The sequence below is a fragment of the Cervus elaphus genome, chromosome 30, assembly GCF_910594005.1.
Source record: "Cervus elaphus chromosome 30, mCerEla1.1, whole genome shotgun sequence".
Taxonomy (NCBI): domain Eukaryota; kingdom Metazoa; phylum Chordata; class Mammalia; order Artiodactyla; family Cervidae; genus Cervus; species Cervus elaphus.
Window position 1 is genome coordinate 17,655,860 of NC_057844.1, and position 22,722 is coordinate 17,678,581.

At 41.2% G+C, this 22,722-nt stretch overlaps 1 protein-coding gene across 1 annotated transcript in view; it reads right to left on the minus strand.

Moving 5' to 3' along the window:
- HTR2A (5-hydroxytryptamine receptor 2A) overlaps positions 1-22,722 on the minus strand; it is a 62,791-nt gene that overhangs the window by 37,296 nt on the left and 2,773 nt on the right. The window contains exon 3 of the mRNA XM_043892250.1: positions 20,865-21,065. Coding sequence (XP_043748185.1) covers positions 20,865-21,065 — 201 coding nt within the window. The remainder of the gene's footprint in view (positions 1-20,864; positions 21,066-22,722) is intronic.

Sequence of the window (22,722 nt, forward strand, 5' to 3'; positions counted from 1 at the left end):
GTTTTGTCACTGAGTCACGTCTGACTCTCTTGCGACCCCATGGACTGTAGCTCTCCAGGCTCCTCTGTCCGTGGGATTCTCCAGGGAAGAATACTGGAGTGGGTTCCCATTTCCTTCTCCAGGGGATCTTCCTGACCCAGGGATCGAATCCACATCTCCTGCATTTGCAGGTAGGTTCTTTACCACTGAACCACCAGGGAAGCCCATTAAAAAGTTGTTAGATTACTGCTATTAATATTACACTAACCAAACCCATATCATCCTTTCTCTCCTCCAACTTTCAGTATATTTTACATTGTGAGAATTATTTCAGCTTACCAGTAATTGGACTTTTCTGCATGCTAGAAGCTTAATGTAGAAAAAGCTTCCTAAAGAACTATAAACGCAACCTGATTCATATTTCATATCTTGTGAGAAATTGGTTAAAATCCCATAAACTAGACAGGTCCATTTTTACCTGAAAAACAAAAATCAATCACAAAACCTTATCTGCTTTCATGCCTACTATTTACTCAGTTCTACTTGACGGTAGATTAAAAGAGAACCTCTTCTGGTCCATCAGTCCCCTTCTGGCCTTATTCAGGCTGCTGAGTTGCTTACTGGGTTGCTAAATAATCCATTGTCTACCCTGCATTCAACCATTATGGAAAAAGAAAAACAAGCAAATCATTCCGAAAATAGACATTTTAGCATTACTCTTTTGATGTAGTCTGTAATTTAGATTATTCACCAAAATCCAACTCTACTTCAAAATAGAGTGTTAATAGACTCTGCAGGTAGGCAAATGGACAAGAGTTGCAGATAACACCACCTGTCTTGGTGAGGCCAATCAGAGGTTTCAGTGTCTTTCTCTGTATCTTGACACCCAACTTGTTCTGAGCGTAATTCTGAAGGTTGCGTAGAATCCCTTGGAACCAGAACAAAAGCCTCTTTGTTCAGTGGCTTGCTGACAATTTTAGGTATTGAGATCTAACAGTAGAAAATGGAATTATAGAGCCGGAAAGGCTTATCAAAATGTAATTTAATTCTAGACAGATCCCACATAAGTCTTATGATTTCAAAAGAACTCCAGGGAAATTATTTCAGTTGTATCTTCAATTGTTTCCTCTTCAATTCTGGTAAAGTTCATGATGTACAATGATTGCTTTAAAGTATCATGGTGCTCTTTGAGGTGTGAGACAGTTCCTGTGACTTTGACCAACTTGGAATGAAAACTACTCTTAAATTTAGACTTTTAAATCCAAGATAATGTAAGAGATTATGAAGAACCAAGGCCAGCACACCTGGCTTGAAGAAATCAGAATGGGCTCGTTAATGGTTAGCTTTGCCAGCATGTATCAAGTGCCTCCTATGCTAGCGATGAGTGAATCAAAGACAGCAAGGACCATGTGTGTGCAAGGTCAAAACCCAGCATGACCTACTGCATGGGTCAACGGCTCTGTGTCCCACTATTGTAGCATTGGTTCCTTGGAAACAAATGTACATAAAATGTATGTGTCTGAAATCTTAAAGTGCATATGTCAGGCACTCCATGAGAATATACATCAAAAAATCTATCCCAGTTCTAAACTCGTAGTTCAGGGGGTCCCTCTTCAGCTCAGTCGCTCAGTCATGTCCGACTCTTTGTGACCCCATGGACTGCAGCACACCAGGCCTCACTGTTCATCATCAACTCCTGGAGTTTACTCAAAACTCATGCCCATTGAGTTGGTGATGCCATCCAACTATCTCATCCTCTGTTGTCCCCTTTTCATCCTGCCTTCAATCTTTCCCAGCATCAGGGTCTTTTCCAATGAGTTAACTCTTCACATGAGGTGGCCATAAGTACTGGAGTTTCAGCTTCAGCATCAGTCCTTCCAATGAACACCCAGGACTCATCTCCTTTAGGATGGACTGGTTGGATCTCCTTGCAGTCCAAGGGACTCTCCAACACCACAGTTCAAAAGCATCAATTCTTCAGCGCTCAGCTTTCTTTATAGTCCAACTCTCACCATACATGACTACTGGAAAAACCATAGCCTTGATTAGACAGACTTTTGTTGGCAAAGTAAGGTCTCTGCTTTTTAATATGCTGTCTAGGTTGGTCATAGCTTATCTTCCAAGGAATAAGGCACTAAGGTGCCTCTTAGTGTACACCAATCCTTGGGTTGCTTCTTACTATCTACTAAATCAGATTATCTGGGAGTGACCCTGAGAATATGCACTGTCCTATGACTCTAACTCAATTCCATTGTTTCCTTATAGAAAAGCCATCCTTCACAAAAATGTGTTCTCATCCAAGGATGAAATGGCTCATTATTTTTGTGTTATAGGTCATTATTTTTGTGTCTTTCATCTTGTTTCAGAAACATAACATGGTTATGATGGATGCTTAGAGAACCATTTCACTGTTTAGTCTCCATCTTTGAGTCTTTCACTTCAGTTTTTCTCTAACACTCTTAGGAATGGTTTAGCCAAATGTGAAGAAAACAGGCAGATGAGCAAGTTCTGGTTAAGAATATTCATTGAAAAAAGGGTGGTTGGTGGGGTGTTCATTCTGAATGCCATATCTGGAATCCAAAGTTCTCCACTCCCCGGAGGACATCCCCTAGGAACACTCCTCCTATAATGGCTTTCACTTTTATGAGCTACATAAGCAGTCAAAAATGAAAACATCATTAATGTAATGAAGCTATTTCTTAAATTAATAAGGCTCTCTCCTGAGTTTAAAGCACCAAGTTATAGAAAAGACAAAAGTGTGACTTTCAGCTTTTGCTTGAAGTTAGAACATGAAATTCTCTTGGTATGTGTGTTTCATTCTTAGCTTCTATGGCTAGCCTTGGCAAATCTGTTTCTATGGAAACAGACATTAAATCAGCGAAAATACTAGAGAAGCTGCTATGGAGATGTTCTTGTAAATTTTCATGTGTCATCCTTTGCCAGGTGAGGCCCCCTATGCAAAACAGGCTTGGGTGAACATGTTAAAGATGACTTGCAATCAGGAAAACTACAAAGGCTTCTAGGCAACCCTGTTTCTCTTCCTCTCTCTTTTCCTATCCTCTCCTTTCTCCTCTTTCTCTCCTTTCTTTGCTCATTCATTCATTTTATTTATTCAATCAACAAGTATAAACGAGCTCCTATATGAGGTTAAATCCAAAGACTTTTTCCCCCCATTTTCTATGGGTCAGATGGATGGCTTTTCGAAACAAAACCAACAGGAATACAACCTCGCCTTTAAGTACCTGGGGAGAATATCTGTTATACACACTGATAGATGGGCAGGGTTGGGGTTTTTGCATACCAACCATCCAAAGCTTGATGGCTCAATTTGCATCTAAGAACAATGATGCCTGAAAAGCATGGAGCCACAACGGAACGCTGGCAGAGTCCTGTATAAGAAGGTGTTGGAGAGTTGGTAGCTGGGAAACATAATAAGCATCTCTCCTTTCTCTTTAAGTAGACACAACGCAGGTACATGTTTGTGGTACACCATGGGCATCTACCAGGGGCTCAGAAGCCAGTGCCTAGACAAAATAAGCAGTGTGCCAAACAGAGACCGTAAATGGAGATCAGATTTCCTCCAGACAGGCTTGAATAGCTTTCAAGGAATAAAGCAAAAATTTAATGAGCAACAGCCCTTACCCAACAGGTAGGCTAATTGCTGTATTAGAGAAAAAAAAAGAACACCCCTGAATGGACAGATTTTGGTTTTTCTATCAACTGGGTGGTTGTCAAAGCTTCTACATCAAATGTAGAAACAAGATAGTTTCTTTGAATATAACACACAGTGGGCATTAACTTGGTCATGTTTTAACCATTCGAGGACAGCCTGTAAACACAGTCTCCCATCAAACCTTTACAACGGTCCATCTGGGAGTTAAAAAGGAATAGGAATATGAAAAAGAAGCCATTCCATAGAAAATAGGGAGATGTAGGAGAGAAAGTAATTTGTTTTGGAAAATGTTTTAAAAAATTGAGACAATAACTTATCATAAAGGTTCTTATGGGCATACTCTAATAGAAATTGAGCAAGAAGTTTCTATCCACCTCTATACCCCACTGTAGCAAGCAGTCCTAACTCTTGAAATCAGCCTTCATTAAAAAAATGAGAAATATGAGGATAGACTAGAAACTAAGTTTAGGGAGACATTTTAAAGTGCCAGCATTCTTCATGCTTCCTGATTCTGTGGCCAAAACAAAGGCCATTCCCCTTCATTAAGCAAGAGAGTGAAATGCAGGGGAATATTAGAAAGTGCCACCTTCTAGAATGAAAACCAAGAAGGATTATAATAAAATGATGAAACTCTTCATCTGCAGAAGTCTTCCCATAAGCAACTCTCTAGAAGAAAGGCTTGAAAATGTTTCCGATAAAAACATATCTCCCTGTCTATCTGAGAGTCCAGATAGACTCTCTCTTAGCCAGCACCTGTAACATGACTAAGGCCAGCAAGTGCTAATCTTAGAGCTCAACATTAATGCATAATGAACTATTTGGATGACTGAGATGAAATACTGAAAGAGGCTGAGAGCTAAGAAACCTTCAGCCTTCTTTCAGTGCTGCCCAGGGGAAAGCTGCTCTGATTCAAGATGACTGGTCTGGCTTATTTAAAGACTGACAACCCTGGAGGTGGGGGGCTTCTCTAGCGGTCAGTGGTAAAGAATCCGCCTGCCAATGCAGGAGACATGGGTTTGATCCCCGGATCTGGAAGTTCCCTGGAGAAGGAAAGGGCAACCCACTCCAGTATTCTTGCCTGGAGAATTCCATGGACAGAGGCGCCTGGCAAGCTACAGTCCCCAGGGTCACAAAAGAGTCGGACATGACTTAGAGACTAAAGAATAACAACAATCCCTAGAGTGGAAAAGGGTAATTCATCAGTGTTCATTATAAAACTATCCTTCAAAGGTTGTCTGCACTCATAGATCTCAACCCTTTTGTTTGTCAAGCGATATCATGTCTTTCTCCTGTGTTACTCTCTTTCTGGAGAGTTCTGTCTCATTCTCCACTTTCCCAACTTTCCTCCCTTCTTCAAAGCTCAACTCAAATTTCTATTTTTATACAATATTCTCTCGTCCTCAAATGCTGCTGAGTTCTTTGCATTTTTATTATAATGGCAGTTCTGTTTTCTGTTACAGTTCTTGCTCCATTAGACTAAAAACCCTTCGTATGCTTATATTTTGATTCACAACAAACAAACAAAAAAGCTTGAAATTGTATGCATCAGACCCTTTGCTAGGTGCTTGTAGGTTTGTTCAGGCCTCACTAGGTCCCTTCCTCGCTTATCCTGCCTCTGGCTCACTGTGGACCCTCCCTTACTTCACATTGCTATTTTGTATGGCCGTCTGAGAGGCTTACCCAGCCAGGAAGGAGACTCCCAAGCAGGTGAATGGGTCCAGGAAGATGGGAATATATTACTGATGTATCAAAGAAGTCAGTTTATTTGAATTGGACTCATGTTAGTCAGCTTCCCCAGAGTGGCCTAATTCTGGGGTAAAGAAAGAGAAAATATGAACTTGCAAAGGTGATGTTTGGACTGCAGAATGTGGAGGCCCCAGTGATGTTCAGCTGCAGTGATGAGATTCTGCCTGAGAGATCCTTGAGGCCTCCAAGAGATATGTTACTTACCTTCTTGTTACTATTTTAAAAAAGCAGCCAATGAAAAACTACACTGAGGTGCTATGTTGATTCTGGCAAGAGAGAACCTGACTTCGAAGGAGGAGAATTGTCCCACGCTTTCCAAACAGGCCACAAAATCTCAAGCCAAAGTTCATCAACTGGTGGGGGAAAAGATTCAACAACTTTCTTACAGACTCTATTAATCAGGCCTTTATAATAACTACCGCATGGTAGGTATTAAGTAGAAAAATAAAAGTAGCAGTTTAATTGGATATTAATGTTAGGCTTTCATAAAGTATGGGGGAAGCAATCTAAAAATAGGTTGAAAATAGGTTTTTGAAATCAAGCATACACTAAATTTCTTAAAGGTACCCTCAGTCTGACTCTCTAAATTAATTTTTGTGTGCAAGTGTGGAAAGGCATTATCTATTATGTAACTTGGGCTGGAGATTAAATATATATATTTTCATCTCTTCTTTGGTAACTCACCATCTAGCAAGGGAATAAACAGGTGATTAAACTTTGTGAAAAGATACTACATATAAAGGCTGTGGAAGAATCAAAGCAGAGCAAATACCTAATCCTTGGAGAGAAGGGAGAAATGAAAAAGGCTTCCCAGAGAAGGCGGGACCAACAGAGAAGCAGAAATTAGCTGAGCGAGGAGGTGAGAAGGTGTTTGAAGAAGGTGAAATGACAGGGTAATTACGGGCAATTTATTGTGGCTGGAGGATAAAATGTGAGGCCAAGTATGGTAGGAGGTAGAATAGAGGTGTGGGAGGGACCAGACTTACGGGCCTTTGTGTCTCTTATGTAAGGATCTGTAATCTACAGTCAGCAAAGCCATTCCTTCGGGAGCAAGCAAGCCAAAGGGTTTCCAACAGGAGAGTGATTTGGTCAAATCTTTATTTCACAGGGTGACTTTGGTGACAAGGTGGAGAGTGACAGCTTCACCAAAAACCACACAAAACAGACAAACTCAAAACCCTGTGAACAGGGAGATGTGTGCGGTATCACAGGACAGGGGGCAGGGCTGAATGAAAGGAGAAGCAGCTGATGTATGAAACGACTAGCAAGTCAAAGCCAAGGGGGGAGCCAACTGCTTAGATGTGGAGCAATTTTAGGTATCTAGTAATCAAGTAGATGTTAATGCCATATTCTGAACTAGCGGTTTCAGGAGGAGGAATGGCAGGCAGTGAGCACAGCTTTTGATCTGGTAAGACTGAGGCCCCCGTGGGATTTTCTGGCTTGAAGCCCTCATCACACAGTTGGATGCCAGGGTCTGAAGTTCTGGGGAGCACTTTGGGCTAGAATATAGATTTGTTAGTCCCTCAGTATTCTGCTAATAGGTGAATCTATGGAAAAGGAAGGGACCCAGGAAAACAAGGAGAATCAAAAAAAATGAGAAGGTGGAGAATAGATCTATAGAGAACACTTCCATATAAGGAATAAGAGAAAAAGGAGACTATACAAGCAACAGATCAGAGAGGGAGGGGAAGATTCTGAAGGAGAGTTTTGAAGAGATGTCAATACAGAGTTAAATGCATGAAAGGGTTGTAGATAAAGAATGGTCTATCTATATATAAATAAAACTTGGATCAAGATATTATCTAAGCTCACATGTCCATGTGTCTATATTTCCTCCTAAAATTCCATTTAATGATTAAAAAAAGATAAAGCACATTGATCAGAATAAACTATAATGACCCATGAAAATATCATCTTAGTATTTCACAAATGATTGAGGCATTTCTGGAAGAGAGACAGCGGGTGGGGCTAGGTTTAGAAGAAGAAGCTGAAGAAAGGGCCGAAACAAAGAAACTGCAGCAGAGGTCAACAGGATCTGGAGGGTATAGCCGGAAATGCAAGCGGAGTCGGAGGATATACCAGTGGGAGGGGACTTGGGGGGTTTGGCCAGATGGTACTCCCTCTCCTGCTTATGCCCTGCACCGAGCAATCACCGTGAGGTTCAAGGTCAGCACAGTGCCTGTGGGTGCTGGTCTGGAGAGGCAGGGAGGGGTGAAGGACAACTTCATTCTATAGTCAGAGCTGTTTGACTTTCTCACATTGAGGATGCATTCATGTGTTACTTGAGTATGATATTAAAATAGAAACAGACTTTTGGATTGGATTGTGAATTAGGTGACCTTGAAGAACAGTACAAAGGAGAAAGGTTAAAGCCGGATGTTGCGTGGGGGTGTGAATGAGAGGTGACAAAATGGAGCAAGTGAGCAGAACCTTTAGAGGAAATTGATTCAGAGAGAGGGAGATGGGGAGGAGTCAGAGGTTCTGGTGGGAGGGATAGGACATAGAGACAAAGTGTGGAAGAACTGGGCTATTCTGGGGACGCCCATTTGGAAACTGAAAACTTGAATTAGAAAGTGGGAGTAGAAGAGGAATTGTGCTTGATGGCCCCTTCTTGGGTTGAAAGGGAATAAGATCGTCTGCTCAGAGCATGGTACCCAGGGTTTATAAGACTTGAATAGGAAAAAGATTTGAATACATCCACTAAAGATAAACCAAAGGACTGAAAACAATGAGAGTCCAGGCAAGCATGGAGACCGCGGGTGGGTGGTGCCCGATTCACAGAGTGTAATTTTCCAGCAACAGTAAAGGTTGGGAGTCCAGGGCTGGGGTTTTGTCAGGTCACTGAAGGAAGAAGTACCAGGGCACAAAGGGTGAAAGTGATAACAAATTGATCAGATGATCTGTTACCCTTCCTGACTTGGTAAAGATTTCCTACCTGCTGGCCCAAAAGGAAGTGATAGATTTGGAGGAAGCAGATGCCTCCATAACTTGCAAATTCCTGATGCAGCCCAAGGGCAGGAGGGGGCAATCTATGGATACTAGTTCTCTGCTGTAAGTGGCCAGAAGCTATAAAAGTCCCAATTCTGTGCCCCCCCTCCTCTAACTGTTCCACCTTAGAAGAATGATGAGCAAAAAGCCAAGAAACTCAGTCTACGATGAAGGTCCAATCCATAAAGGCTAAAAGTGTTTCTTTTTCATCAGATCATTTCTTAATTTTCCCCACCAGTTTCCAGTGGCTGTGGAGAATGCATGCTACCGAATTCTGTTTTATTCGGTACATAGTCCCATGGCTATGACCAGAATCTGCCATGCATATAGAAGTCATCTGTCCCTCTGGCAGATTCTAAACTACTCGGGCTGTTAAACCTCCTCTTATCCATGGAGGGCAGTGTGCTGAAGGACAACCAAGGACATGTCTTCTAAGAGCCCAGTCTTTTTGTGATGCGACATTCCAATAAATTGATCGGGTGATCTGCCATTGTTCCTGACTTAGTGAAGATTCCTACCTGTTGACCCCAAAGGGAAGGATCGATTTGGAGGAAGTATATGAGAAGTACGAGATGAGGCTGTCTGCTGGGGGAGATGTCATTGAATTCTCACACCTGTGTCTGGAAAGGGAAAAGAGTGCTTCACTTGGGGGTCAAGACAAGGAGGTGGACAGCGTGGTGGCCCTGCAGAGGCTCTGTTTCAGGGCAGAGACAGTGTGGCGGGCTCCTTGGCAGCTCTCTGGTGCTGCAGCGCCCTAAGGAAGGACGGCAGCCCCTCTGGGCTGCGAGCATCGCTGCTCCTGGACGCTGACCTACTCCCCTGCAGGCTGGGGCAGCACCCAGAGCTTCCCTGTGGATCTCTGATGTGTTAATGCATTGCGGCGGGAGTGAAAAGAGGGGAGGCGATCTCACCTGGGAGAGAAATCAGAAGATAGAGAAAACTGAGGGAAAGGCAAGTTAGACGAATTCTTCAACAGTTTCCTTTTGTATTGGGTTGACCAAAAGTTCATTCGGGTTAACATCATACGGAAAATCTCAAATGAACTTCTTGGCCAGCCTAGTGTCTTGGTAGATGCTCACCTACAATGTGATCTCTACGCAGTGGGAGAGACAGCCAGTTCCTAGGCTGACTCCTGGCAGCAAGGGGCTTGGGCATAAACCTATAATGTCTCAGAGGAGAGAACCCCAAGTGGGGTCCCCAGGTACATCTGTTTCTGACAGTAGAGCTAGGGGTGTACCCCACTATGAAGGGCAACAGAACACTATCTGGTTTTGAGCCTATTTTATTCTGCTGATTTATTTTGTATTTTTCCAAGCCTTTCCCCACCCCCAGAAGATACGGTATGATAGGAAAACTCGACATACACATTTCACTATCATTCCTCTTGGACGTAGATATGCATGTAATTTTTTAAAACCTAAGTGCTAAAATTTTTGGTAGTTACCTGTATGTACTTTCACCTAATTCCAAATGGAATTTGAGGCTGTTTACAAACACACACTAAGTAAGACCAGAAGCATACAGATATGCCAGCAAAAAGGTCTAGAAAATTGATTTACAAAATTGTATGCAGCTCTAATAAAATTTTCTTTTCTGGGACTAGATAGAAGTTGATTTCTAATAAACACTCAGACTCAAAAAAGCAAGGGAAAATTTTAGTCAGGAAAAATCTGAAAAAGAGCAATGAGGGAATATTAGTTTTAAGAGATAATAAAGTCCATGTTTCATCTCAACAATTAAAAGAATGCTGTAAGTGAATGAACAGACTGGTCAACAGAACATAAAGTTCAGAAATAAACCCAAATATACATATATAAGAACTGAGTATATGATAAAGGTGGCATATCAAATCAATGGGCAAATAAGTGGTATAATAAGTAGCTGGTATAAAAAGCAGTGTAGAAATAATAAAATTAAGCCACAGGTTAAATTCCAAATGGATCAAAGACTTAAATGTATTTAAAAAAAAAGCCATAAAAATAATGGAAGAAAATATGGAATAATTCCTCTTATAACTTTGTAGTGGGAAAAGCAATTTTAGTAACAATTCGAAATTCAGAAGCCATAAAGGAGAAAGAACATCTATAAATAAATCATATATATAAGTATGTGAGGGGAAAAACCACCGTAAGTAATGGCAAGTGACAACCTACTGGGAATATGTAGATAAATGTGAAAACATGGACAAATAGCTTATTCTCTTATTTTATGTTAGGAAAAGTCCAAGAATCTTACAGAAAGGAGTTCAAAGGATGTTGGAAGCATTTAACATGAGACAAATGCTGTATTTATTCAATTATTAAAGCAACCTCACAATGTAGGTACTGTTATTGTGATTTGCTCACAAGAAACCGAAGGTCCGGAGAGGTTGAGCAACTTGCCCAAGGTTACATGGCTTATAGGAGACATAATGAGATAGTTGGCTCCAGACTTTTTGCTCATAACCACCAAGTTCTATAGCCAAAACTACAGGCAACCAACCACAGCAAACTTAATATAAATTTGCTCAAAACATAAAAAGATGCTCAAATACTATATAATCAGATAAATACAAATTAAAACTGTAGTGAGATGTAGCATTTTCATTGTCCCTCAAAGCTGATTCATTCATCTACGTTGTCTAGGAATGTAAGTGAATGAACAGACTGGTCAACAGATCAGTTTTGGCCTGCCTGAAAGCATGAGGTTGGATCCAATGACCCAAACATTTAGTCTAGGATTCTATGTGTGGTGTCCCAGTTTGTGAAGGTGAAGGACTGAATAAATTGACACAGCTTGTCTCTTCTATTATGAAAGTAATAGTGCATAAAATACAAGGTCATGCTTAGCCTTGAGGGAGAAAAAAAAATCTTATTTACACTCATGATACTTCAAAATTACTCATGAGCTGCAAATACAATTCTAAAATGAAATAAGCGCAAGAAAAAAAAATTAAGTTGGTGTCTTTGCTTGGTTGTCAGGATATGACAACGTGAAAATAATCATTTTCACGTTTTCTATCCGATACAGACTTTCACCTGCTAAAGACAGTCAGTGAATAAACATCTATTTTCTTCTCTCATGCAGCATTAGCAAGGCAATCATCATGAGGAAGAGGTTTGCTCATTTTATATATTGTAGTTGAAGTCACAGTTCCCTCTGATCAAGGGAATTGGGTTTATAAAGGCAAAATGAAATTCAGAGAAGCTCAGGATCATTCTTAATCTAATGCTTCAATCTTGTCTGTCATCGCTTCTTTACTCAGAGAAACTCACAAATAGAAAATGCAATCAATTTGTAATTACGTTCACTGTTCCTCAGAGTTAGATAGAGGCCTTGGCAAAAGTAAACTGACCAAGCTGGTCACTGTAAGGAGCGGGGGAGAAGCAGCCAATCTCAGAGATACCTAGAGCAAGAAAACCGGAGTCAGCTCTGATGTGGCTACCAAGCTTGCCATCTGTTAGATCCTTGCAAACTTTGAGGGTCAGCATGGGAAATGGCAACCTATTCCAGTGTTCTTGTCTGGGAAAGGAAGAAAGGAAAGGAATGGCAACCCACTCTCGTATTCTTGCCTAGGAAATCCTGTGGACAGAGGAGCCTGGCAGGCTACAGTCCATGGGGTTGCAAAGAGTTGGACACAACTTAGCAACTAAAGACCACCACCACCTCTCACAGAGCCCTCTCTCCTATGATGCAGGTGTAACTGTTTCATTCGTGGACCCATAGATCAGTGGTCCCCAACCCTTTTGGCACCAGGGATCAGTTTTGTGAAAGACAGTTTTTCCACGAACTTGGGGAAGGGATGGTTTGGGGATAATTCAAGCACATCACATTTACTGTGCACTTTATTTCTATTATTATTACATCGGCTCCACCTCAGAACATCAGGCATTAGATCCTGGAGGTTGGGGACCCCTGATCTAAAACACTTTATCATCATATTTGTGTGAAAAATTATACAGAAATACGTGAGGGAAAATATAACAATTCTGCCATTCTTCCTAATTTTACCTTCTTGGCAAGCGCGAAGTCTTTTAATAGTTTCTCAGTGCTATTAATGATGTGTAAACATCTCCATGTATTATTACTATTATCTTACCAGAATGGGTCCAGACCATGCATGCCACCTGCTTTCTGCACTTAACTTCACAGACATTCCTCCAGTTGAATCTCCAATAACCCCAACTCAAGATTTTTAAGAGCTTTGCAGAATATTCCATAATTTAAAATAATATATTCAACCATGACCTAGCTTTTCTGCTATTCCCTCAAATTGTCATAGATTCTTACATGTACTTTTGTTTTTCTGTAGAACAGATCCTCTCAAGTGAGGCTGGTAGGCCAAATTTTAATAACTTTTGCTAGATTGTTCAAGAACAAACAACTTATAGTCACACAAACTGAATATGGATACACAGGGCACCATATCCAAAACTGCAGTGGGTGTTTTCACTCATTTTAATTTTGCCAATCAAATGGGTAAAAAGTGATATTGCATTATTGTTTTAAACTATATTTCCATGACTCTTAAAAAGGCTGAGTGTTTTTCATGCGTTTTGTCCATTTTAACTTAGGTTTCTGTGAATTGCCTGTTCATACAGTTTATTTTTTCCCTGTTGAATTGCTTGTCTTTTCACTTTTTTTCAAAATGTGGGTGCTCTTTGGTCTGTTAGCTAGACATTGAAAGTTTGCTTTTGACTTTGTTGATATTGATTTTAGCCATATAAAATGTACTATTTCTCATGTATTAAGCTATGCCTATATCGATCTTTATGGTTTATGCATTTTTTGACTTGCTTAAAAAGGATCTATTGTGCCATTAGCTTCCTGTCAATGTATGGCAAAAACCACCACAATATTGTAAAGTAATTAGCCTTCAATTTAAATAAGTAAATAAAATAACGGAAAAATCTATGATTGGGACTCAGGGCATATGAGGAAATAAAAATTTAGTGGCGTTACTGTTTATTTTACATATATTAATAGTAATAGAGATGTCAGTATAATGATTGTTTGAGATAAGACTACAGGTGGTACTAGTGGTAAAGAATCTGCCTGCCAAAGCAGGAGACAGACGCAAGAAATGCAGGTTCGATCCCTGGGTTGGGAAGATCACCTGGAAGAGGAAATGGCAACCCACTCCAGCATTCTTGCCTGGAAAATTCCGCAGGCAGAGGAGCCTGGTGGGCTACTGTCCATGGGGCCGCAAAGAGTTGGACACGACTCAGCTTTTATAGTCAAAAAAGGAATGGAAAAGCCAAGAAGAAATTCAAACTAACTGGGATGGGGTGAAAGAAACAAAACATTGTGCAAGTCAGCAAACATATGAAATGAGGAAGAAAATTAACTATTACAAAGAAAGGTACATGATGAGTATAAAATGGGAGGAATAAAACCAATTTTGTCAGTAAATGTAGGCAGACTGAATTTCATTATCAAAAGGCAGAGAATCAGTTTTTATTTTAAAAAGTCCATCTGTAAGTTATCTGTGAAAATAAGTATGTTAAACAAAAGAACAAAGATATTAAAAATGAAGGAGTGAGAAAAGATACATTGGAAAGATTCAAACGAGGAGGAGGAGGTACGGTATACTAGTGTCAAATAAAGCAAAATTCAAGGCCTCAATCCTTGTCTTGGGAGGGGTTGGGAGGTCAAAAATTGGGAGTTGGGGCTGTCAAAGTAGTCGGGATTTCAGGGGTTATGATCTGGAGTGAAAGGAAGAGGAAAAAAGGAACGTGATGGTATGAACCTTCTTTCCCTTTAAGGCATTTTCCAACTTGTTGGGAGGACAGATTGAGAGGTAAAGACACATACACACTACTCGATATAAAACAGGCAACCAATGAGGACCTATTGTATAGCACAGGGAACTCTGCTCATTCTCTGTAATGGCCGATATGGGGAAAGAATCTCAAAGAGTGGATGTATGTACAGCCATTTCACTTTGCTGTACTGCAGAAAGTAACACAATATTGTAAATCAATAATACTCCAATAAAAAACAGAAGGGTTAGCAGCAGCCTCATGGTGCCAAGGTAACAAAAACTAGAGTTGAGAGCTCTTGAAAATGGAGACTGAAGTCCTGTTCATCTGAGGTCATGAAGGAATATATCCTAGTATCAGGGTAAAATGAAAATAGACCAGTGCTCACAAAAACTCATCCTAAACCTGGCTGGATTTAGGAGACCTAACTGCTAAAGGTAATGGACCCCTCTCTGAAGAATGACAACATCAACACAGTATCCACATATTTTTTTTCCAGTGTCGATATTTAATAAAATTACCAGGCTTAGCAGCTGACAGAACCTAATAGAAAAAGACTCTAGAAAATAGAAATTCCCAAGTAACTCAGACACCCAGATACCTGTGATGAATATTTAAGAAAACACGGAGTTATTCCAGAGTACTTGCGTGTGTGTGTGCTGTCATGTCCCACTCTTTGCGACCCCATGGACTGTAGCCCACCAGGCTCCTCTGTCCATGGGATTCTCCAGGCAAGAATACTGGAGTGGGTTGCCATGTCCTCCTCCAGGGGATCTTCCCGACCCAGGGATTGAACCCACATCTCTTGAGTCTCCTGCATTGGCAGGCAGGTTTTTTTTTTTTTTTTTTTTTAAACCACTGGCACCACCTACATACTAGAATCTACAAAAAAGAATCAAGTGGGAATTCTAAAAACTAAACATGCTAGTACCAAATTAAGAATACAAACATAGGCTTAACAGTCAATTAGAAATAGCTGGTGAGGGGATTAACAACCCAGGAGAAGAAAAATCAGTAAAATGATCCAGACTAAAGTGAGAATTGAAAAGTGAAAAATGCAGAAAAGCGTTTAAGAGTCATGTGTGTGTGCTCAGCTGTGTCCAGCTCCTTGCAGCCCCATGGACTGTAGCCCGCCAGGCTCTTCTGCCCAGGGAATTTTCCAGGTAAGAATACTGGAGTGGGTTGCCATTTCCTCCTCCAGGGGATCTTCCCAACTCAGATCTAAGCCATGTGCCTTGTGTCTCCTGTATTGCAGGACTCTTTACTACTGAGCTACCGGGAAAGCCCCTTAAGAGTCATAAACATGAGTAAAAGTTCTATCATACGAGAAATTGGAATCTGAGAAGTTAGTGGAGGATGGGAGAGAGAATGGACCAGAAGCAATATTTGAAAAGATAATTTGACCAAGATTTCACCCAAACTGATGAAAGGCATTGAGCTACAAATTTAAGAATCAGTATAAACACCACATAGGATAAGAGCAAAACTAACTCACACTGAGGGACATCATAGTCAAATTGTTAAAATACAAAGATAAAAAAATCCTATAGCTGCAAAGGGTGGTAAGAGGTGGTAGATTATAAACACGTCTGACAGCAAAAGTTCTTACTAAGAAACAATATAAACTAGAACTTGAGAACATCATCCATTACTTGCTGAAAAAATATAACTCCCAAATTTGAATTCTATACTTGAACAAAAATATGCTTCAAATGAAGGTGAAATAAAAATGTTTGTTATAAAAACAATAAAGCTGAAATAAACCTATGTGATATTCTGAAAGAAATTCTTCAGGAATTAGGACTATAAACCCAGGTAGAATCACAGAAGTGACAGAAGCAATAAATAGCAACAGAAAGGGTCAATATGTGAAAAACAAATTCTAAGTGAACAGAACATTTATGATGACTTACAGGTTTTAAAAAGATAAATAGAAAATAGGAAAAACAATACAAATGATAGGGTAAACTGACTTAAATATGCTAAGGTTTTTGAATCATTTAGGAAGTGATAAAGTAATTGCATTAGCCTCTTTTAAGGGAAAAATGAATGTTATAATCACTAAAAGGATTTAGAAGACTGAGATAACAGTTCTATAAAGGGTAATAATGAATTGACAATTCTTAATTAGTGCAAAAGGAGGCAAAAATGGAAAGCATCTGGAACATAGGGAAAATGGGAAATAAAAAGAAAATCAAGGTGGTAAATTTAAATCCAAATATATGTGGGTTACATTAAATACAAATAAATAGTCCAATTAAAAGACAGACTGAATAAAAGCAAAACTTTATATGCTTCTTACAAGCAATGTACTTAATATTTATATGAAGTCAAAAAGGAGTTTGGCAGTAACAGGATAGAATAGAATATATCTAGAAAATAAGACCCTAGAATTAAAGCTGGCATAGTTATACTAATTTCAGATGAAGCAGACTTTAAAACAAGAAGCATTGCATTTAGTGATAATGAATCAATACAAAAGACAAACTTTGCATGCAGCTAATAACCCAAAACAAGGTAGAAAATGTAGATAAAATATTTAAAGAGGTTTGTGATATAGTTAAAGATACCATTTTAACAGCCACCAGGATGAGAAAGATTTAGAATTAAATTCTATATAACCTTTAAAACACATTCCTCTTAAATATTTCAAGATCTTAAGAAAAAAAAGAAATCTCCCAAATTTAATAAAGCCACCAAAAGAAATCTTATAAGAATAAGAAACCAAATAATCAAATCATACAAATCAACTTCATTTATGAATATATTCCAGGCAAGCAAGAGCAGTTTGATATTCAAATCTGAAAGAAAACTAAATATATCAATAAATTGAAGGGGAAAAACTGATATTGGTAGATGCTGAAAAGACGTTAATACTTGGTAGAAGAAAGCACGTTAGACCATGCACAAAATTTCCAGCCTAAGGATTTAAATGTGCAACAACAAAAATCAATGCAAATGGAAACATTAAAAAAATAATTCAGGAGAATATTTATGCTACATTAAAATTCCATGCACAGTGGAGCTCGGTGGGCTACAGTCCATGGGGTTGCAAAGTCAGACACAATTGAGTATGTGTACACCTTCACTAGGACTGACTTTTTTTTAAAAACCTTTACCAACTCCTCAGCCATACCTCTTACAGATTTCTGGTACAGAGCCTAGGTAACCTCAGGGTTTCTTGTATTTTCTTATCTGCCTTCTCTGACCACATGGTCAGGGACCGCAAAATGTGCATCCAAGGACATAGTAGCTATGCAATAAAAGTTTGGCCAAATGGATGAAGGACGGCTCCTGACTGTCTCCTTCAAAACCCATTCCAGCCCCTGACTCCTGGGGCGATGGCTGGGAGGAGCAGGAAGCAGATTGTGTTTGGGGCAGTAGTAAGAGTGTTGGCTTTCAAACAGAATTGCCCTGGGGTGACTCCCAGTTATGAGCTATGTCATCCTGTGCAACTTATTTCTCTGCAGTTTATCCCCTGAAAGGTGCTTCGAACACTACTGTGTCTCTGGACGCTGTGCAGAAATAGCCCTTCCTACTAGGGCTTCCCAGGTGGCACTGGTAAAGAATCCACCTGCCAATGCAGGAGATGCAAGAGACGTGGGTTTGATCCCTGGTTCAGGAAGATCCCCTGGAGTAGGAAATGGCAACCTGCTTCAGTATTCTTGCCTGGGAAACCCCATAGCAGAGGAGCCTGATGGGCCATAAGCCCGAAGGTCGCAAAGAGTTGGACACGACTAAGTGACGGAGTACACTCACACACACAGAGGCTATTATTAAGCTTAGCTGAGACGTGGTCAGGGGAGGCAGTGTGGCTGAGGGTAAAAGACTGGGTGATGTTCCCAGCATGTCTCTCACCATTGGAACAGTGTCCAAGCATAGAGCTAGAGTCAATTAGAAAATAACTTGGCTTGTTTCATTTGTTATTCTTGCCCCTCTTTTTTTTTTTTTCTTTTTTAAATCCCAAGTAAGTTGTTAGGTTAAATTGCATTGCTTTTACCCCTTAATAAAGCTAACAACAATTTTCCCCCAATAATTGAAATTATCAAGGAGATTCGGTGAAATATACATTTATATCCACCATCTGGGCTTCCCTTGTGGCTCAGCTGGTAAAGAATCTGCCTGTAATTCAGGGGACCTGGGTTCAGTCCCTGTGTTGGGAAGTCCCCTGGGGAAGGGAAAGGATATGCATTCCAGTCTTCTGGCCTGGAGAATTCCATGAACTGTACAGTCCATGGGGTCACAAAGAGTTGGACACGACTGAGCAACTTTCACTTTCAAAGATGAACCTTGCTATAAGTAGATACTGTACCTTGAAACATTAGTTAATGACAGTTTGAAAGCCATTATAATTACTAATGTACATGCTAATTGTGCAGAACATGAAGACAAATGTCCAGTTTCTTTAGTAGCGGTGCAAAATACCATGCAATATTTAGCCCAGGCCTTTATAATATTTCACTAAATTCTTTCCCCTGTTTGGCTAATTGCAGCTCCCTCTGCAGCTGTCTGTCTCAGGCCTCAATCCTGGCTGTACCTTGGAGTCATCTGGCCCTGCCGCGGACCAGTGAAATCAGTAGCTCCCCAGGGCTTTTACATGCAGCTGAGATTGAGCACCACCAATCCTTCATTCTCCTGATCCTAGTAGGATGAGTTCAAGATTGCACAGGCCCAGAAACTGCAAGCATATTTTGGGAGCAACATCTGTCTTCTCAGGAGAGAATTTATCAAGTTCAGCAGTGATGGCAGGGTTTGGTGCTGGAAGCTTAGAGTCCTAGCCCTGACACTAGCTGGAGAGGCAACCCACTAAGCCACACACCTTTTTCTGCCCTGTTTCCTCAGTCCTTCAAATAAACACGAAATAAGACCTCCCACTCTGCTTCAGACTGTATTGTGACATTTAAAATGCAAAATAGTTAGGACTTCTAAAAATGCTGAAGTCACACCAGTGTAGTTTGTTAGTGTTCCCATCATGTTAGTCGCTCAGTCATGTCCGACTTGTTGTGACTCCATGGACTGTAGTCCGCCAGGCTCCTCCGTCCATGGGATTTCCCAGGCAAGAATACTGAAATCGGTTGCCATACCCTCCTCCAGAGGATCTGCCCAATCCAGGGATCGAACCCAGGGATTGAACCCGGGTCTCCTGAGTCTCCTTCACCGCAGGCAGATTCTTTACTGTTTGAGCCACCATGGGTGATCCCTTAAGTCAATTAAATAAGTTCCCATCATAATTGAGCACAATCTTTGCTATTCACTAGCTTTGGCCATTTCACTTTTTGAACCTATTTCCTCATCCATAGAATGGAGTTACCTACTCTGCAGATGATGTATTTAACAGCAAGGCAAACCATAGGACCTGAAAAACACAAGCTGTCCTATTATTGCGCTTGCTATCTCTGTGGTAAAGAATCTGCCTGCCAATGTAGGAGACACAGGAGAACTCGGCTTTGATCCCTGGGTTGGGATGATCGCCTGGAGAAGGAAATGACAGCCACTCCAGTATTCTTGCCTGGGAAATGTCTTGAACCTGGCAGGCTATAGGAATGGGACCGCAAAGAGTTGGACATGACTGAGTGACTCAACAATAATTCCTTTGCATGTTTTATCATTACAAAACCATGAGTGGACTCACACAAGTCCTTGATGTCAAGCCTGCCAACAAACCCCATAGTTTCTCATGTGAGTAGACACTGGCGGCCATGTGGCCCTGGTGGGATTGTGGTTTCCACGTGGCAACTTTAAAAGATTAAAATCCCAGGGAGTCTTTGGTTGGGAACCAAGCCAGCTGAGGTGACAGGTGCAAGGCACTTTGCTGCCTGGGAGCTGTCTCTGGCTTCCACTACCTGGGCTTTCCTGACTGTTAGGTGTCTGGCAGAAAATCAATGCTGGCAACAGGTGAAGGTCTGTAATCAACCTAAGTGAAGTGGGTTGAAATCTTCTGGCATGTTGTATCATAACAGGATGAGGGAGGGTTACAGAGGTGCTGGGTTCTCTTTGACTAAGTCCGGCCACCATCTGTCACCCTTACCTCTCTCTCTGAGTTATGGTACCTGGTACCTTTTTCTACCCCCAGAAACTGTGCATTCTCCAGTACTGGGCTCTGTTTTCTTATGGTGACCACAAGTCCAGTGATTATAAACATTGAGGTCTCTGGGAAACTCAAGATTTAGAAATTCAGACACTTGAATTTTGTGAATTTGAAAGTGTAAGATGGGAAAAGTTTTTGAAGACGGCTATAGCACAGTTGCTTCCCTGGTGACTCAGTGGTAAAGAATCCACCTGCGATGCAGGAGACGTAGGTTCAATACCTGGGTTGGGAAGATCTCCTTGGAGAAGAAAGTAGCAACTCACTCCATTATTCTTGTCTGGGAAATCCCATGGACAGAAGAGCCTGGCAGACTACAGTCCATGGGGTTGCAAAAGAGTTGGACACGACTTGGTGCTGAGCACACACATAGCACAGTTATTCTCAGTTTTGAGTCTGTCAGTGTATATGTATATTCTTACTTGTGCAAAACAATACAAATTTATATTGTCAGCCAGTGACATTAACAGATTTTTCTTTTCTAAAGCAAAGCTGAGAATCACTATGCTATGACATATCTTGCAGCAAATAGAACAATTGATTGAGAATGTCAGGGTTCAGCGCAAAAACAAACAAAAAACCACAACAGAAGTCTACTTAGAAGGCATGAGCTGTCATTTGACATGAGAGTATGAAATACTGTTCCACTTACCCACTGATATAGTCCAAACAGCAATTATTTTCAGAAACGCCTTGGTTCTGGAGTTGAACCGGCTGTGATGGATGGGGTTCTGAATGGCAACATAGCGGTCCAGGGATATGGCACAGAGATGCATGATGGAGGCCGTGGAGAAGAGCACATCCAGGTAAATCCAAACAGCACAGAGCTTGCTGGGCAGAGGCCACCGGTACCCTGGGATGCAGAAGGTTATCATTCGTGAGTGACCTTGAACTTCTCTGGCGTATGAAATTTACTCTGCTTGAATAGTTTTCATCCTGGGAAAAGGCACGGTTAACAGCAAAAGGCAATACGAGATATTTTCAGTACTTCAAAGCAGCCTGATGTCAACTGTACTTAAGCAGAGCAAGACTGCACTGGTTGAACGCATGATTTGAAAACTCATGGCTGGAATCATGCTGGTGTGTTGTAAACTCAGGCTGTGTCTCTTCAGGGTTTCTCTCCTTCTGTCTCCTCTACCTAACAATATCTACTTTTCTTTTTGTTTTTAATGACTTAGGTCGGGAGTTATGATGTACTTTGGGTTCCTCTATCAAAGAACCCTGGGGAATACCATGGACAGGGCAGCCTGGTCAAAGAATCCTATTAGCTACTTATTTATTGACTTACTTTTTTTCAGACTGTAGGTTCCCTGAGGTTAGACCCTCTCTTAGCCATTGTTACAACTGTTGAGTCTTGCACACTGATGGCATTTAGTAGTCTGCCAAAACTGCTATTGGTGTGAATGAAGAAATGATTAAAAATCCAGACTGGGCATGCGTGCATACTAAGTTTCTTCAGTCGTGTCCGGCTCTGTGAGACCCTGTGGACTATAGCCCGCCAGGCCCCTCTCTCCAGGGGATTCTCCAGGCAAGAACACTGGAGTGGGTTGCCATGCCCTTCTCCACAGACTGGTATATGCCTTCATGAAAATGAAGCTTCCCTAACAATGCTTTGGGGATTAAACTCAAACTGGGGGACGTGAGGCAGGGCAGGAGGATGAAGACAACGGTGAAGAAAAGCATAGTATTCTCAGAACTGTTTCAGAGAAGTGATGCTTAAACTTCAAGGAGCCTCAGAATCTCTGAGGTGGTTTCTTACAATGAGCCACTGGAGCCCACCTCCAGGTGTTCTAATTCTATGCATCTGCGGTGGGGCAGGAAGAATTGCATTTCTAACCATTTCCCAGCTGGTACTGTTGCTACCCGTCCAGGAACCACACTTGGGCAACCACAGCCTGGGGCAGTGGTTCTCACCCCGGGGGTGCACATTAGAATCAGCTGAACAGCTTTTTTGGGGATCCTGATACCCAGGAGGGTGGGCGGAAGTTGGACCTCAACTTTAAATTGACTTAAAGCTACCCCTAGGATCCACTGTGAGATGCAGGGCAGGAAGTCACCTGCTATATTAAAAAGATAGGGTATGCCTGAGGAACACACAGTCTCCTGTATCTGTTTGTTTTAGAGGGAGATCAAACGGTTATATGAACCTTAGTTTTGATGACAATCTAAGCCATGGTGTTAGATCTGCGCACATGTTAAGAAGGAAAATTATGAAGACCATCTTTCCCCACGCTCTGGACCCACAAAGCTGAACAAACTCTCTGTTCACAAACCATCTCTACCAAGATGCCACCACTGATGTTTAGAAAAGTAAAAGTGCAAGAGTCAAGTCTGACTTGGTGGCTTTCATGCTTCATGCAGAGAACTTGAGCTCGAAGGAGAGCCCAGTGCTTGGGAGGAAGCCACCCTCTGCCTGGTCGGAACTGATGCTGACCATGGGAGGAGTTGTCTCTGCAAGGAGGCAGCGGCGGAGTAGTCTAGGTTTCCGTGGTGAGGATAAGGAGGGGGCA